Source organism: Kogia breviceps, chromosome 7 (assembly GCF_026419965.1).
Source record: "Kogia breviceps isolate mKogBre1 chromosome 7, mKogBre1 haplotype 1, whole genome shotgun sequence".
Lineage (NCBI taxonomy): Eukaryota > Metazoa > Chordata > Mammalia > Artiodactyla > Physeteridae > Kogia > Kogia breviceps.
In genome coordinates this window covers 25,161,543-25,176,467 of record NC_081316.1, presented here as the reverse complement: position 1 = coordinate 25,176,467, position 14,925 = coordinate 25,161,543, and the positions used below count along the sequence as shown (strand labels likewise).

Below are 14,925 nucleotides of genomic sequence, written 5' to 3'. Positions count from 1 at the left end.
ACGCCACCCTGAATTTTTAAATTCTGGAATGAATTACATCCTTCTCCCCTCCTTCTTTAAAAGAAAAACATAATTTACTTTGTCTTTAACGAATGATTCAGCGTCATTATTATGGCTCACTGTACTAAAATGACATTTTGTCAGATGGGCTCTGACGGTTTGTAGGATTATTGCCCCTATGTCAGGCATCTCTAAACTATTATAATTTTTGGAATTATTATAAGGCTTAGTATGTTTTTTTTTTCTCTGACCTTGCTCCCAGCTCACACCTTGCTCAATTTCCCCACTTTCAGATATACACTCACCCTTAAATATGCTTCTCCTAATGCTCTGTTATCTGCAAACAAGGCATGTCTGAGATCATTAGAGTTGTTTGTAGAGCTGGAGTAAATAGTCTCTGAGAGAGTAACTGGAGGGGTTCCCTACTGTTCAGTCTACAAATCTTAACGCGGGAGTGTATGGCATCTCTTTTGGTTGTTTGTGGGCCTTTTTTGCTTCCTTTGTCATGCTCAGCTCTTCTAAACAGCTGAACTCACTGGGTGTGAGTTGATCAGTTCAGAGGTTATTCACCTCCATAATTCCACTTGCAGTCTAAATATAATGTGTACTTTCCAGAAAGTGTTGATACTTGTGCTAATTAAGCAGTAGACCTGCAGCTTTGTCAGCTCACCCTCTGCATGCAGGGTGCACTGGGTGCTTTGCAGGAGTCAGCAAAAGTATTTACAAAACCTTGTCCCTGGGTTTCCCTAGTGGCACAGTGGTTAAGAATCCGCCTGCCAATGCAGGGGACACGGGTTCGAGCCCTGGTCCGGGAAGATCCCACATGCCACGGAGCAACTAAGCCCGTGTGCCACAACTCCTGAGCCTGTGCTCTAGAGCCCGTGAGCCAAAACTACTGAGCCCATGTGCCACAGCTACTGAAGCCCACGTGCCTAGAGCCCATGCTCCGCAACAAGAGAAGACACCACAATGAGAAGCCTGCGTACTGCAACAAAGACCCAACGCAGCCAAAAATAAATAAATAAATTTATAAAACAAACAAACAAACAAACAAAAAACCTTGTCCCTTGCCTTCAAGATACTTACAGATAATACTTAGCCAGGCTTATGGTGACATCAGATACCTTTGGGTTCATGATGCCTTAAAGATGAAGGAAGAGGAGCCCAGCAAATCAAAATGTAATCTTTTGGACATGATGACTTGATCACCATGCCACCCCCCATTGTGAGGGAGCGCTAGTTTCCTATTAGTTGTTTTTAAAAGGAAAGTGATTGCTGCAGCCTAAATGGGTCTTTCCTGGAGCCCCATTACCACCTGCAGTTAAGCAGGGCAGCGTGCCCATGCGTGGAGCACAGCAGCCAGGAACCAAGCTGGGAGGTCAGGTGCTTTATTGCATTTGAAATTCAGCACAGGAGGCTCAGAGGGACCAGATGTCAGCTTGAGAAAGATACTCCAGTGGGGAAAATGTTCACCCTCCACATCCATGTGAGAAGAAAAAGGCCCCCACCATCATTTGGATGTCTGACCGTCCTGATCCCAGGCATCCAGATATAAGGAGCTAGCTTGTATAAAATCACCTGGACCTGGCTTGACAAATAAGTTTCATCCTTGGTGCTGAATGGAGAGGGATTGAGAGGGGGTTCCCAGGCTCATCAGGAAAGTGTGCTGTGATCAATAGGTGATGCCTGCCACAGGCACTGGCTAGGGAAGGAGTGGTGTTTGCCAGCCCTGCATTTTGGCCCACAAGGTGTGGTGGCTCCCGCCTGCATCTACTGTGAGGGAGGAAGAGTATGTCATCTCCTCCTCTTCCCTGCTTCTGAGTATTACCCTGAGGCCACTGCAGTGGCGTCAGGTGTCCCTGGCCTGTCCCAGCCACAAGCACCAAGTTGCTTAATGCTGCAAAACTGGGAGGTCTCAAGAGTTGGACACTGACCCTCAGCTCCAGCTGAACTTGAAATGCAGGGAAAGGGGGCATGGCAGCTTCCTTCTCAAACATACGGCACCAGTTGGTCAACCTTCGGTGATTTTCAAATTGTGCTGCTCAGAGCCCCAGGTCTGAGACACTCCCTACTGTGTACCATGCACAGTTCTGGGCACTGGTGCACAGTGGTAAGCAGGTGAGACACAGTTCTGCCCTCACAGTCGATGCCTGAGACAGGCGATGGTATTGTGAGTGATGACTGCTATGCTAGACAAAGTGCATTGAAGGACCTTACAGGGACCCCTCAGCTAATATAGGACTGGGGAAGGTCTCCCGGAAGAAAGGGAGTTTGAGCTGAGACCTGACAGGCAAGTCCCGTGTCCTGGCCTTGGCTCTCTGTTAGCCCCCAGTCACCTGTGCGTTCCCAGCTGTGTGGCCCAAGGGCTCGGACAGTCCGGCTCTGATTTTCCTCTAAGATGCAAGTGAACTATATTTGCTACTTTGTCTTCCTTTGCCAGGTCTGGTAGGGAAATTAAAGCCCCAAACTTTGGGACATCCGTCCCATCACTTCTTCCCTCACTCGGGTCCTTTCCGACTCTTACCTGGTCCATTGAGGTAGCCTCAGAACTCATCTCCTCTCCATCTCCAGTGGGTCCACCTCCAGAGTGTCCTTCCTAAAATACAGACCTTTCCTCTGCCTGACACCCTTTGGTGGCTCCCAGGCCAGGCCTTCTCCAGAGGGCTTGTCAGAACCTCTGGCAGGGACTGGGAGAGGCCTGCTTTCCTACTACACATTTGCCCATACAAAATTCTGAATCCTCACCCAACCCCATCCCACTCCATCCTCACCAGTGCCCAAACAGACATCTCTGTAAAGAATAGAAACACACTCAATGCCTTAGAAGTGTGCCATAGAAAACTTTACCCTGTAGCCTGGCGTTCAGCAGCTTTTTGATCTGGCCCTGACTGCCTGTCTTCCTGAGCTCCCCTCATACCCCACATACCCTCTCTGGTCAGACCAAATCACTGAACCTCCCTCAGTGCACCTTCCTCTGTGTACCTCCAGGCCTCTGCATTGCTTTTCCCTCTACCTGGAATGCCCCTCCCACCTTGTCTTCTGAAAAACAGCCTCTTCATCTTCCAGACTCAGCTAAGCTGCTTCTCCCAGAAAGCTGCCTGACATGTGTCCCATTCACAGTAGCACCCCATACCTACATCATCCATGGGCATTTATCTTGCCGTGTTGCAGTTAACATTATGGGATATAAAGGCCTTCTGTGGATTACCATGGAACAGCATCCCCTTTTATGGCACTGTTTCTGTGGGAAAGTTGATCCTGAATTCCAGATCATTGCCCTGTCCTTATTACTATACGTGTCCATATATTAAAGCATAGAACTGTGTATCTTCCACTTTTAATGAAAAGAGAAATTTTTTTCAAGAAACCAAGATCGTATTCCAGATCCAAGACAATATAGTGCAGTGACTAACTCCCAGCCTGGAGCTGCATCTCTCAGTGGCTTGTTAGCTGTGGCACCTTCGATTGAGGCGCTGTTTGCTTCAGTTTCCTCTTCTGTAAAATAAGGGTAACAATACCTACCTCCTAGGTTGTTGTTTTGAGAATTAAATGAGACCACGATTGGAAAGCCCTTAGCACAGGGCTCATTCAGTGTTAGCTGTTATAATCAGTGATAAATCCCTGAGTCCTTTTTAAAAAAAATACATAATTAAAGTCTATTTAATTTTTTAACATCTTTATTGGAGTATAATTGCTTAACAATGTTGTGTTAGTTTCTGCTATATAACAGAGTGAATCAGCTATACGGATATATATATATCCCCATGTCCCCTCCCTCTTGCATCTCCCTCCCACCCTCCCTATCCCACCCCTCTAGTTGGTCACAAAGCACGGAGCTGATCTCCCTGTGCTATGCAGCAGCCTCCCACTAGCTAGCTATTTTACATTTGGTAGTGTATATATGTCCATGCCACTCTCTCACTTTGTCACAGCTTACCCTTCCCCCTCCCTGGGTCCTCAAGTCCATTCTCTGAGTCTGCATCTTTATTCCTGCCCTGCCACTAGGTTCATCAGTACCGTTTTTTTACATTCCATATATATGCATTAGCATACAGTATTTGTTTTTCTCTTTCTGACTTACTTCACTCTGTATGACAGACTCTAGGTCCATCTACCTCACTACAAATAATTCAATTTCGTTTCTTTTTATGGCTGAGTAATATTCCATTGTATATATGTGCCACATCTTCTTTATCCATTCATCTGTCGATGGACACTTAGGTTGCTTCCATGTCCTGGCTATTGTAAATAGTGCTGCAGTGAACATTGTGGTACCATGTCTCTTTTTTTTTTTTTTTTTTTTTTTTTGCAGTACGTGGGCCTCTCACTCTTGTGGCCTCTCCCATTGCGGAGCACAGGCTCCGGACGCGAAGGCTCAGCGGCCATGGCTCATGGGCCTAGCCGCTCCGTGGCACGTGGGATCTTCCCGGACCGGGGCATGAACCCGTGTCCCCTGCATCGGCAGGTGGACTCTCAACCACTGTGCCACCAGGGAAGGCCCCATGTCTCTTTTTAAATTATGGTTTTCTCAGGGTATATGCCCAGTAGTGAGATTGCTGGGTCGTATGGTAGTTCTATTTTTAGTTTTTTAAGGAACCTCCATACTGTTCTCCATAGTGGCTGTATCAATTTCCATTTCCACCAACAGTGCAAGAGGGTTCCCTTTTCTCCACACCCGCTCCAGCATTTATTGTTTGTAGATTTTTTGATGATGCATTCTGACCGGTGTGAGGTGATACCTCATTGTGGTTTTGATTTGCATTTCTCTAATGATTAATGATGTTGAGCATCCTTTCATGTGTTTGTTGGCAATCTGTATGTCTTCTTTGGCAAAATGTCTATTTAGGTCTTCTGCCCATTTTTGGATTAGGTTGTTTGTTTTTTTGATATTGAGCTGCATGAGCTGCTTGTATATTTTGGAGATTAATCCTTTGTCAGATGCTTCATTTGCAAATATTTTCTCCCATTCTGAAGTTTGTCTTTTCGTCTTGTTTATGGTTTCCTTTGCTGTGCAAAAGCTTTTAAGTTTTATTGCATCCCATTTGTTTATTTTTGTTTTTATTTCCATTTCTCTAGGAGGTGGATCAAAAAGGATCTTGCTGTGATGTATGTCATGGAGCGTTCTGCCTATGTTTTCCCTCTGAGAGTTTTATAGTGTCTGGCCTTACATTTAGGTCTTTAATCCATTTTGAGTTTATTTTTGTGTATGGTGTTAGGGAGTGTTCTAATTTCATTCTTTTATATGTAGCTGTCCAGTTTCCTGAGCACCACTTATTGAAGAGGCTGTCTTTGAACAGGCTATCCTGTTCCATTGAGCTATATTTCTGTTTTTGTGCTAGTACCATACTGTCTTGATTACTGTGGCTTTGTAGTATAGTCTGAAGTCAGGGAGCCTGATTCCTCCAGCTCCGATTTTCTCTCTCAAGATTGCTTTGGCTATTCGGGGTCTTTTGTGTATCCATACAAATTGTGAAGTTTTTTATTCTAGTTCTGTGAAAAATGCCCTTGGTGGTTTGTTGGGGATTGCATTGAATCTGTAGATTGCTTTAAGTAGTATAGTCATTTTCACAATATTGATTCTTCCAAACCAAGAACATGGTATATCTCTCCATCTGTTTGTATCATCTTTAATTTCTTTCATCAGTGTCTTATAGTTTTCTGCATACAGGTCTTTTGCCTCCTTAGGTAGGTTTCTTCTTAGGTATTTTATTCTTTTTGTTGCAGTGGTAAATGGGAGTGTTTCCTTAATTTTTCTTTCAGATTTTTCATCATTAGTGTATAGGAATGCAAGAGATTTCTGTGCATTAATTTTGTATCCTGCTACTTTACCAAATTCATTGATTAGCTCTAGTAGTTTTCTGGTAATGTCTTTAGGATTCTCTATGTATAGTGTCATGTCATCTGCAAACAGTGACAGCTTTACTTCTTCTTTTCCAATTTGGATTTCTTTTGTTTCTTTTTCTTCTCTGATTACTGTGGATAAAACTTCCAAAACTATGTTGAATAATAGTGGTGAGAGTGGGCAACCTTGTCTTGTTCCTGATCTTAGTGGAAATGGTTTCAGTTTTTCACCATTGAGAATGATGTTGGCTGTGGGTTTGTCATATATGGCCTTTATTATGTTGAGGTAAGTTCCCTCTATGCCTACTTTCTGGAGGGTTTTTATCATAAATGGGTGTTGAATTTTGTTGAAAGCTTTTTCTGCATCTATTGAGATGATCATATGGTTTTTCTCCTTCAATTTGTTAATATGGTGTGTCACATTGATTGATTTGCGTATATTGAAGAATCCTTGCATTTCTGGGATCAACCCTACTTGATCATGGTGTATGTCCTTTTAATGTGCTGTTGGATTCTGTTTGCTAGTATTTTGTTTAGGAGTTTTTGCATTTATGTTCATCAGTGATATTGGCCTGTAGTTTTCTTTTTTTGTGACATCTTCATCTGGTTTTGGTATCAGGGTGGTGGTGGCCTCGTAGAATGAGTTTGGGAGTGTTCCTCTCTCTGCTATATTTTGGAAGAGTTTGAGAAGGATAGGTGTTAGCTCTTCTCTAAATGTTTGATAGAATTCATCTATGAAGCCATCTGGTTCTGGGCTTTTGTTTGTTGGAAGATTTTTAATCACAGTTTCAATTTCACTGCTTGTGATTGGTCTGTTCATATTTTCTATTTCTTCCTGGTTCAGTCTCAGAAGGCTGTACTTTTCTAAGAATTTGTCCATTTCTTCGAGGTTGTCCATTTTATTGGCATATAGTTGCTTGTAGGAATCTCTCATGATCCTTTGTATTTCTGCAGTGTTAGTTGTTACTTCTCCTTTTTCATTTGTAATTCTGTTGATTTTAGCCTTCTCCCTTTTTTTCTTAATCAGTCTGGCTAATGGTTTATCAATTTTGTTTATCTTCTCAAAAAACCAGATTTTAGTTTTATTGATCTTTGCTATTGTTTCCTTCATTTCTTTTTCATTTCTTTCTGATCTGATCTATATGACTTCTTTCCTTCTGCTAACGTTGGGGTTTTTTTGTTCTTCTTTCTCTAATTGCTTTAGGTGTAGGTTTAGGTTATTTATTTGAGATTTTTCTTGTTTCTTGAGGTAGGATTGTATTCCTATAAATTTCGCTCTCAGAACTGCTTTTGCTGCATCCCATAGGTTTTGGGTCATCGTGTTTTCATTGTCATTTGTTTCTAGGTATTTTTTTATTTCCTCTTTGATTTCTTCAGTGATCTCTTGGTTATTTAGTAGCATATTGTTTAGCATCCATGTGTTTGTATTTTTTACAGTTTTTTTCCTGTAATTGATATCTAGTCTCATAGCGTTGTGGTCAGAAAACATACTTGATACGATTTCAGTTTTCTTAAATTTACTGACGCTTGATTTGTGACCCAAGATATGATCTATCCTGGAGAATGTTCCATGAGCACATGAGAAGAAAGTGTATTCTGTTATTTTTGAATGGAATGTCCTATAAATATAAATTAAGTCCATCTTGTTTGATGTATCATTTAAAGCTTGTGTTTCCTTATTGATTTTCATTTTGGATGATCTGTCCATTGGTGAAAGTGGGGTGTTAAAGTCCCCTACTATTATTGTGTTACTGTCAGTTTCCCCTTTTATGGCTGTTAGCATTTGCCTTATGTATTGAGGTGCTCCTATGTTGGGTGCGTAAATATTTACAATTGTTATATCTTCTTCGTGGATTGATCCCTTTATCATTATATAGTGTCCTTCTTTGTCTCTTGTAATAGTCTTTATTTTAAGGTCTATTTTGTCTTATATGAGAATTGCTACTCCAGCTTTCTTTTGATTTCCATTTGCATGGAATATCTTTTTCCATCCCCTCACTTTCAGTCTGTTTGTGTCCCTAGGTCTGAAGTGGGTCTCTTGTAGACAGCATATGTACAGGTCTTGTTTTTTTATCCATTCAGCCAGTCTGTGTCTTTTGGTTGGAGCATTTAATCCATTTACATTTAAGGCAGTTGTCAATATGTATGTTCCCATTACCATTTTATGAATTAATTTGGGTTTGTTATTGTAGGTCTTTTCCTTCTCTTGCGTTTCCTGCCTAGAGAAGTTCCTTTAGCATCTGTTGTAAAGCTGTTTTGGTGGTGCTGAATTCTCTTAGTTTTTGCTTGTCTGTAAAACTTTTAATTTCTCTGTCGATTCTGAATGAGATCCTTGCTGGGTAGAGTAATCTTGGTTGTACGTTTTTCCCTTTCATCACTTTAAATATGTCCTGCCACTCCCTTCTGGCTTGCAGAGTTTCTGCTGAAAGATCAGCTGTTAACCTTATGGGGATTCCCTTGTATGTTATTTGTTGTTTTTCCCTTGCTGCTTTTAATATTTGTTCTTTGTATTTAATTTTTCATGGTTTGATTAATATGTGTCTTGGAGTGTTTCTCCTTGGATTTGTCCTGTATGGGACTCTCTGTGTTTCCTGGACTTGATTGACTATTTCCTTTCCCATATTAGGGAAGTTTTCAAGTATAATCTCTTCAAATATTTTCTCAGTCCCTTTCTTTTTCTCTTCTTCTTCTGGGACCCCTATAATTTGAATGTTGGTGCATTTAATGTTGTCCCACAGGTCTCTGAGACTGTCCTCAATTCTTTTCATTCTTTTTTCTTTATTCTGCTCTATGGTATTTATTTCCACTATTTTATCTTCCAGGTCACTTATCCGTTCTTCTGCATCAGTTATTCTGCTATTGATTCCTTCTAGAGAGTTTTTAATTTCATTTATTGTGTTGTTCATCATTGTTTGTTTGGTCTTTAGTTCTTCTAGGTCCTTGTTAAACGTTTCTTGTATTTTCTCCATTCTATTTCCAAGATTTTGGATCATCTTTACTATCATTACTCTGAATTCTTTTTCAGGTAGACTGCCTATTTCTTCTTCATTTGTTTGGTTGGTGGGTTTTTACCTTGCTCCTTCATCTGCTACATATTTCTGTCTTCTCATTTTGTTTAACTTACTGTGTTTGGGGTCTCCTTTTCTCAGGCTGCAGGTTCATAGTTCCCATTGTTTTTGGTGTCTGCCCCCAGTGGGTGAGGTTGGTTCAGTGGCTTGTGTAGGCTTCCTGGTGGAGGGACTGGTGCCAGAGTTCTGGTGGGTAGGGCTGTGTCTTGTCCCTCTCGTGGGCGTGGCTGCATCCGGTGGTGTTTTTTGGGGTGTCTGTGAACTTAGTATGACTTTAGGCAGCCTCTCTCTTAATGGGTGTGGTTGTGTTCCTGTCTTGCTAGTTGTTTGGCATCGGGTGTCCAGCACTGGAGCTTGCTGGCTGTTGGGTGGAGCTGGGTCTTAGTGTTGAGATGGAGATCTCTGGGAGAGCTCTTGCTGATTGATATTATGTGGGGCTGGGAGGTCTCTGGTGGTCCAATGTCCTGAACTCGGCTCTCCCACCTCAGAGGCTCAGGCCTGACACCCGGCCAGAGCACCAAGACCCTGCCAGCCTCAATGGCTCGGAAGTAAAGGAAGAGAAAAAAGGAGGAAAAAACCCAACAAACAACAGATAGAACCCCAAACCAAATGGTAAAAGCAAAACTAAACAGACAAAATCATAGAAAGGAACATGAAAAAGAAAACAAAAAACGACAACAAAATAAAACAAACAGTCAGAACCCTAGGACAATGGTTAAAGCAAACCTAAACAGACAAAATCACACAAAGAAACATACATATACACACTCACAAAAAGAGAAAAAAAGGAAAAAAATTTTTTTAGTTTAAAAAATAATAAACTTTTAAAAAAGAGATCAACCAAACCAATAAAAAAATCCACCAATGATAACAAGCACTAAAAACTAAACTAAGATAAACATCAAATTCAGAAACAAGTCAGATGCAGAAAGCAAACCCCAAGTCTGCACTTGCTCCCAAAGTCCACTGCCTCAATTTGGGGAACATTTGTTGTCTATTCAGGTATTCCACAGATGGAGGGTTCATCACGTTGCTTGTAGGGATTTAATCTGCTGCTCCTGAGGCTGCACGGAGAACTTTCCCTTTCTCTTCTTTGTTCACACAGCTCCTGGGGTTCAGCTTTGGTCTTGGCCCCGCCCCTGAATGTAGGCCACCCTCAGGCATCTGTTCCCACCCAGACAGGAGGGTTTAAAGCAGTGGCTGATTAGAGCTCTCTTGCTCACTCAGGCTGGGAAGAGGAAGGGGTACAGTAGTCATAATTGTAACTCGGAGCGAGCCTGCAGTGGCAGAGGCCAACATGACATTGCAACAGGCTGAGGTGCGCCGTGTGTTCTCCTGGGGAAGTTGTCCCTGGATCTCAGGACCCTGGCAGTGGTGGGCTGCACAGGCTCCTGGGGGGTGGGGTGGGTAGTGACCTGTGCTTGCACACAGGATTCTTGGTGGCAGCAGTGGCAGCGTTAGCATTTCATGCTTGTCTCTGGGGTGTGAGCTGATAGCTGCGGCTCGCACCTGTCTCTGGAGCTTGCTTAGGTGGTTCTCTGAATCCCCTCTCCTCTCACACCCCGAAACAATGGTCTCTTGCCTTTTCAGCAGGTCCAGACTTTTTCCCTGACTCCCTCCCAGCTAGCTGTGGTGCACTAGCCCCCTTCAGGCTGTGTTCACGCAGCCAACCCCAGTTCTTTCCCTCGGGTCTGACCTCTGAAGCCCAAGCCTCAGCTCCCAGCCCCTGCCCACCCTGGCGGGTGAGCAGACAAGCCTCTCAGGCTGGTGTGTGCTGGTCGGCACCGATCCTCTGTGTGGGAATCTCTCTGCTTTGCCCTCTGCACCCCTGTTGCTGCGCTCTCTTCTGTGGCTCTGAAGTTTCCCTCCCACCCACCCTCCATCTCCGCCAGTGGAGGGGCTTCCTAGTGTGTGGAAACTTTTCCTCTTTCACAGCTCCCTCCCAGAGGTGCAGGTCCCATCCCTATTCTTTTGTTTCTGTTTTTCCTTTTGTCTTTTGCCCTACCCAGGTACTTGGGGAGTTTCTTGCCTTTGGGGAAGTCTGAGGTCTTCTGCCAGCATTCAGTAGGTGTTCTGTAGGAGTTGTTCCACATGTAGATGTATTTTTGATGTATTTGTGGGAAGGAAGGTGCTCTCCGCATCTTTCGGCTCCTCCGTCTTGAAGGTCTCTCCCGCGAGTCCTTTGACATCCATAAAGAACAACAGTTCTTTTGGCTAGATGGTGCTTATATTAAAAAGGTAGCCAGGTAGATTCAGATGTAGATTCAGGTATGTGCCCACTGTTTGCATACTGTTTAAAACACGTATTTAATTCATCCAACCAGCAGATCCAGTGAGTCCAAATCATCTGTTTTCCAAACAGGCTGCAGCTTTTGTATCTGCACAATGGTGCGTTGCCTTCATTTTCTTCTAAATCTCTTTCCTTGTCCTCAGTCCCCTCCTGCTTTGGTATCGAGTGCGTCCTATGACTTGAGCTGCTTCCTGACCCCAGGTCCTTGTCTTCTCTCCCAACATGCTTTGTAGGTCCCCCTGCCAGGGTACATCGAGGCTTACCCCCGGTCCCGGTATCAGCAGAACTCGCCCTCCAGGCTCCCTCGCCAGTACAGCCAGCCAGCCGGGCTGCACCCCAGCTTGGAGCAGGCCCCACTGCCCTCCGCAGCAGCCTCACAGCAGAGCCTGGCGGAGAATGACCCGTCCGACACACCCCTGACCAACATCTCCACAGCAGCTCTGGTGAAGGCCATCCGGGAAGAGGTGGCCAAGCTGGCCAAGAAGCAGACGGACATGTTTGAGTTCCAGGTCTAATGCCTTTGCCCACTTCCAGACTCTGAGGAAACAGTCTTTGGGTTTCTCCAGCCTGGCTTGATGGGTCTGGAGGCACAGACGATGTGGGAGTCTTTCTCACCCTCAGTTTCTGAAAAGGTGAACAGTGGGGCTTCTGGGAAACAAGAAACTCTTGAACAACTGGATGCTTGGCTTATTCAACTGATTGTATGTCAACAAGTCCCCATGTGGGACCATATGTTTGATACTCTGTGACATTAACTGTTTGAACTGCGGGTGTATTTCCCTATGGAGCCTTAGTCACAAGAGATGCTCGCGAATCTACAGATTCCTGTCCAATGCCATATTTTAATAAATCACCAGAATGGGGAGAGCACAGCTCTATCTTCGGTGACCTCTGCATGTTAACTCTATTTTTGTGTTAAAGGCAATGCAGGCGTGTGATGAAGTCCCAGACTGTACTCTCTCTCATTCAGCCATGACTGTAATCGTTGCAATCACCTCCCGTCTCCAAGGGAGACACTGACTCCAGACAAGAAAGCTGAGTCCTTTTCTTTTAAAGGTTCATATTCAAAGTCAAATAAATTGGATGAAAATCAGTACTGTCAATGACTGCACTTATGAATAGTCCTGACTCTTTTCCCCCCGCAATTAATTCAACAAAGGCCAAGAAAGAGAGAAGATGAGAGGGAATGGTGGATTCGTGTTGACAGGTTTTTGAAAAGGTGTTGTCATTTTGGAAATACAGTATTCTGCAAGTTGGGCTCTGGCTGGAAGAGAATCGGTGCTAAGAGCTTTTAAGGTCCTACAAAAGAAAAACAGGTTTTCTTTGCCCTGCAATGAAGGTGGCCTGAGAATGAAGCTTCCCTCTTTTGGGGGACGATAGATACATCGACTTTTACAAGGAAACCTCTGTCTCTTCAGCAATGATGCCCAGCATGTGCTGCCCAGCGATACAAAAGGAAATAGTCATTGATGCCTGTTAGAAGCAGGAACAGTGGACCCAGTCTCCCCAGGCTGCAGCCTCTGTTTATAGAAGCTTCTGAATGCAGAATATCTGTTGATTTACATTTCAATGTAAATAACATTGTTAAAGGCGTATGGAGTTAGCTAGTCCCCTCCCGCACTCCTTCCCATAGTTAATTAATAGACATAGGAGGACATTTGCCAAAATGGCAGGCTTCTGACCTCATGATCATGATGTGGCAAATCAGCCTCCCTGGCATGGCAGGTAAGCCTCCAGAGCTCTGGGTGGACAATGCCTCGCAGCCCTAAGGCACCAGCTGCTGACTGTCAGTGCAAAATCGAAACAGCTACTGACTTCAGGTAGCCCAGGGGAGAGGACACCCTGGTGCCCTCACCAACTTTGGGAGCTATGCTCAATGTTGGGGGCTTACTTGGTGTCTGTTGGAGAGTGAAGTCCTGTCCTGCCTTCTCACCCATGATCCGTCTAGCTTCAGCTTGTATCCATCTCCTCTGAGTCCATCTTTCCATTCTCCTCATGAGTTTCTTTGGTCTTTATTGAGAGAAGAAGGTGGAAATTTTAAAACTGAGAGAAGAGTAGGAGTGGAATTGATTAGAGTGGGAGAGTCAAACTGTCAAAGCACAGACTTTTCAAAGAAGCTGTTTTTATTTCCCAATGGCAAATTGCCCTTTCTGGAATGTTCTGGAAATGATGTGTCATGGAATCCCCAAACGAGTCTCTTGTCCTGATGATATTAGGTAGTGTCCTTTTGGTATGCTGGTTGATCTTTCATAGTGTTAGTTTTTTGTTACTTAAAAAAAATCAGCTATAAATAAAATGTATTTTTGTAATTTCCATGTGTATATATGGTATATTTCTACCAATGGCTGCTTGTTGTAGTGCAAAACCTAAATCAGTTTGCAAAACACTGTGGACAGTGCAAGATTTTACTGACAGATTAACACAATGCCTAAGTCTATCCAAATAGGTATTCTGTGCACTTGAATGAACAAAGAGCCAAAGAAACTCAGCCTTTTCATGCAAACGGTATGAGTCTGATAAAGTCAGCTACATTGTCCCGCCTTATCAATGATATGAATATTTCATCAGTGCAATGATAGCAACCCGGTACTTTGTCTACTTGGTAAATGCCTGGAAATACTGTATGTGAAAATGAAGTTCCAAGACCTTAGTGTAATTTAAGTATAGGCACATGCTTTCAAGACAGTGTCTGTGTTTTGGATGTACCAGTGACTCGCAGAAAAGGAGCCCATAGTGTGCAGTGGTCTGGCTCCAGCTGGCTAAGAGGATGCAGAAAAATCATGGTGAGCTGTGTAGAACCCCATGAAATAGTCAGTCAATGGAGATGGCTAAAAATACAGCATGCTAAATCAGACACTCTTTTAAACGAGATACTGCAGGTTTAAGAGCAGTATATGGGAGGAAAACCTTAAGTTGAGAAGAAATCAAATCTCTTTGTGTTGTCCCACCAATGCAGAGATGGCCGCCATTGTTTGATATTCTGTGACTAAGATGTGGTCCCTTTTCTGAAGAGTCTCCTGACCTCATGGAAGTTATGGATACCTGGACAGCTGACTCAAAAGGCAGGTGGTCAAAAGTGCCCTGTGGAAGTGAACACAAGAGTTCCACGCAAACCCAGAGGCTCTGTGTTCCTCATGACCCTCCAGACAGTTGAAGAAGCCACAGAGGACATTGGTGACCTCAGAGAAGGAAGCTAAAGTCCGAAGAAGTGGAGTGATCTGCCCGAGGCCTCCAGCCCAAGCCCACTGACTCATGATCGGGCTTGCTTTCCATTGCACCATGCTGCCTGCACGCTTGCCTGAGACACGTTTCTTGAACTGTGCTAGGAAGTTCCAAAAGTAGACAAGGGTCATATGAGGGACTATCTACATTCTTGTGAAGAAAAAAGATAATTGAATATGTAAAGAACTTCAGATAAAGTGTATGAGGACAATGCATTTGTGGCATAATAAACATTTTTCGGAACTAGTTTCAACGTGAGTTTTCTGCATTCATGAAAAGAAAGGCATTTTGGCTTTTTCCAGAGAGCGCCATCAAGGAAATGGTGTTCTCTGCTGCTGTTCAAGACTTCAGGGGTGTGTTCTTCTCTCAGTGCCATGGGTCCAAACAGGCAGGTGGGGAGGCCACAGCAGCTTGTCACTGAGAGGTAGCCGATTCTGCACTTTGCATTAGGGGAGGCGATCCCGTGGTATAGGAACGTAAAAGTCTATTGCATGCCCCGGTACC

General features: G+C 43.7%; 1 protein-coding gene across 4 annotated transcripts in view; it reads left to right on the top strand.

Moving 5' to 3' along the window:
• Positions 1-14,667, top strand: part of KIAA1549L (KIAA1549 like) — a 295,434-nt gene extending 280,767 nt beyond the window's left edge. For all 4 annotated transcript variants that reach the window (XM_067038032.1, XM_067038031.1, XM_067038028.1 and 1 more), the window contains one exon: positions 11,433-14,667. In XM_067038032.1, coding sequence (XP_066894133.1) covers positions 11,433-11,714 — 282 coding nt within the window. In that variant the 3' untranslated portion in view covers positions 11,715-14,667. The remainder of the gene's footprint in view (positions 1-11,432) is intronic.
• Positions 14,668-14,925: the final 258 nt, after the last annotated feature.